At 32.0% G+C, this 3,294-nt stretch overlaps 1 protein-coding gene across 2 annotated transcripts; it reads left to right on the top strand.

Moving 5' to 3' along the window:
• Positions 1-653: 653 nt before the first annotated feature.
• On the top strand, positions 654-2,649 carry LOC119684893. Of its 2 annotated transcripts, none has more exons than XM_038099025.1 (3): positions 654-952; positions 1,010-1,176; positions 1,234-2,649. In XM_038099025.1, exons 1-3 carry the CDS (start codon positions 742-744, stop codon positions 2,572-2,574), a joined length of 1,719 nt encoding a protein of 572 aa, XP_037954953.1. In that variant the 5' UTR covers positions 654-741; the 3' UTR covers positions 2,575-2,649. The 2 variants fall into 2 exon arrangements, with proteins under 2 accessions (XP_037954953.1, XP_037954954.1); XM_038099026.1 differs by having other exon boundaries at positions 1,013-1,176.
• Positions 2,650-3,294: the final 645 nt, after the last annotated feature.

Raw genomic sequence — 3,294 nt, forward strand, 5'->3', positions numbered from 1 at the left:
TGCCGGTCCTGCTTTATTAAAAAAGCTATTTGCTTTGTAGCGCCCATGTCATAATTCTTCGCGACCAGTTAGATAACCGCACATATTGTCAATCAGCGTATAATGAGTTCATAAAAACAAACAAGTGGCAGCACCGGGAAGAACGTGTTTAGATTTTAAGTCAGACGTCAAATTGAGTTTCTCAAGAAATATATTAAAAACTCCAACGAAGCATGAATAGAAAAGGAGGCGTTCGTTAATAAACATAAGAGAAGTTTACAAAGTGAGCGAGGTAAATTCCAATTCCATCAGTTGAAGTACGTGTGCATTGCAACTTTAATCACGGGACATGCTGCACTTGCTCCTAGAGTGTAGTGTAGGTATATCTGATGGCCACTTATCTCTGATTTCAGTTAAGTGTGCTAATAACTTTATTTACGTTGCTGCTTTTGTCATTAACATAATAATTTTTCTGAAGGAAATTAAAGAATCCTGCACTTTAATGTAGTCAGCAAAAATATGTAGTCAATTTTAGAAAAAAAATTTATCAAGTACACTTTAGAAATTTTAGTTTGAAATAAAAATTAAGCATAGTAGGCTATGTAAAAAAAAAATAATTAAAAATTATATTCCTAATTTAAAATTAAATATTTAATACACAAAAAATTGTTACTTTAAGCAAATGTTTAAATATAAAACCGTATTTAATTATATTTTGTAAATAACTTATTTACGAATCGTTCATCTCACGAAATTCTTACAATGCCTCCAAATCACTTTTTGAAATATTCGTGTCCGAGTTCATCTTCAATTGACAGTGATGCTTACGAAATTATTGATCTAAGAAGACGAATGACCCGGAATTGGCTGAATGATCAACCGAGTACATATTCACCAGACACAGATGTAGAGAATTTTACCAAGAGATGGTCTAAATTTTCATCCAGACTTTCAAAAATGACTAAAAAAAAAGGTAAGCCACATCAGCCTTCTAAAGATTATAATATATAAAAATAAATAAAACTACAAGCAGAACATGAACGAAAGAAGTACCCAGATGTTAAAAATAAAGCTATGCGGAATCCACATATCCCCAAACGCGGTGTTAACTTACGTAGCAATTTTCTGAATGAACCTGTAATAGAGTTACCAGACGATTCAGGAGATGATGAAGCAAAAGCGGTTCCAGCATTAAAGGTATTATTGTCATTAAAAATTGTCGCTAATTCTTAAGATTCTCCTAATAAAAAATAGTTCAGCTCAGCACATATGTATATTAACCAGATACCAGATCTACAGTTATCTCCAAAAACACAAAATATTTATAATGCTAAGGTTCACTTTCCTCATAAGCAATACCATCGTAATTGTAGAAACAAGATTCCAGAACAAAAACTATGTTCTTCTGTTAAAAACCCTTGTGACTACAAGAAGCAAATCCCTTGTGCAAAACAACAAAGTAATTGGGATCAACTACCTTGGAGGGAAGTTATGTTGGAAAAGGAACGTATGAAACGGCAAGTTGATAATACGCCAGTCCTTGAAATTCAAACATCAGCAAAGACAATCTATGAACGACGCGTTATGGACAATAAACCAATAAAAACCTCAAAAGAAGAAGCATGTACATATAAAATTCCACTTGAGGGATTATATTTCAATGACAAATTTGATAGCAATCGCGATACAGAAGTTGAGTATGAATTACAAGACAAAGCTGCCAAAAAGAAACAAAAATTTAATAGAATTTACAATAATCCTGATAAATATAAAAATAAGCCAACGAGAGTAGTTCAAAATGAAGATTTACATATTGACTCCAATGATGAAGAGAAATTCGTTAATTATCAGTTGAGAATGAGGCAGAAAGATTCTTTGGAACTCAATCGTTTAAAACAAATGCAAAAACATCTTCCAAAAAATGTTAACAAGCCTAGAAAGTGTGAAGAAATAGAAGAGAACGCTTTTGAAGATGAAGAGTGCCCCGTGGCAAAAGCCATTCGAAAGAAAAAAGTAACAGGCACACAAATTCATTTAAGTCCAAATCAACAACATAATCTCAAGACTTTGCATGAAATGATGAAAAAGATTGCTTCCAGAAAGAAACGTTCAAGAAATGAAAAACAGATCCAACAGGAAAAGTTCAACACATGCTGTGATTCAAAGGAACATTTTTACTCTAAAAATAAGAATACTGAAAAGAAATCAAATAATCGCCAAAAAAAGGAGATTCTATGTAAAAATTGTAGTCAAGAATATATAGATAATGTGCTTGACCGGGAAGAAGAAGAATTAAAGGCACATTACTTACAGAATGAATGTATACACCCTAAAGATAGCCAAAGTGAGGAATCTGATACAAGTAACGAAATATATGAATATAGTCCAGATGAATTAATAAAAGAAAGAGCAAAAACTCAAAAACTATTACGAGAAGAGGACAGTTGTTTCAGGAAAATATTGATACAACATTTGATCAGAAAAGGCAAGCTACAAAGAAGACTTCGTAAGATTGATGGAAACAAGGCTAGTAAATCTGTACAGACAGATGAATTTGCATTTTTAAAATATTTGAACGAAAATGGTTTCAAATAATAATAAATGTTAGAAAAAAGTGCTTAGTGTATTCTGGCGAAATTTTATGATATAATAAAGCTTGATTCCACATAATTTTGATCATCTTCTTATTTAAAAATATGGTAAAGTTATGTCTACTTATGTAGCCTTCAACGGTTATAGATTTGGAAGTGGTGAGAAAATTGCATAGAAAACTTTATTCACATCTAGTGATTTAATTTAAGGTATGTTTAATTACCGTTTTAGATATCATGGTAGACTTAAAATGCAATTAAAAATGTCATGAGAATAAGTTACTAGTTGAATCAAGCTCTGCGACTTTAGCAGATTTTTTGTGCTAAAAACAAACCTCTTTCCAACAAAACATCTAAATACACAACGAAACGTCTATCATGAAGGAGTTCTAATATCAGATGAGACCATTAGTCCTCGGTATAGTATTTTCTTAACATTAATTCCATCTTCTTATAGGCAGCGCCGAAAAATTCGTGTTTTCTTGAAATCGTAGCTCAGCATGGAGGGACCTGTCAGATAACTTGTTATTGTACACAGATTTATTCTATTTACAAATGACGTCTCTATTTAAATGATGACGCCGTCAAAGCTCATTTGGTTTTGACTTAAAATTAGGTGCTGAATTGCTGCTTGAATTATGTGTATGGTATGTTATACTATTACTAGAGAGATGGAAATAGTTGGAGATTTTATTTAACAACTCTATGCTTCTGATGGAGTACC

The sequence above is a fragment of the Teleopsis dalmanni genome, chromosome 2, assembly GCF_002237135.1.
Source record: "Teleopsis dalmanni isolate 2A chromosome 2, ASM223713v2, whole genome shotgun sequence".
Classification (NCBI taxonomy): domain Eukaryota; kingdom Metazoa; phylum Arthropoda; class Insecta; order Diptera; family Diopsidae; genus Teleopsis; species Teleopsis dalmanni.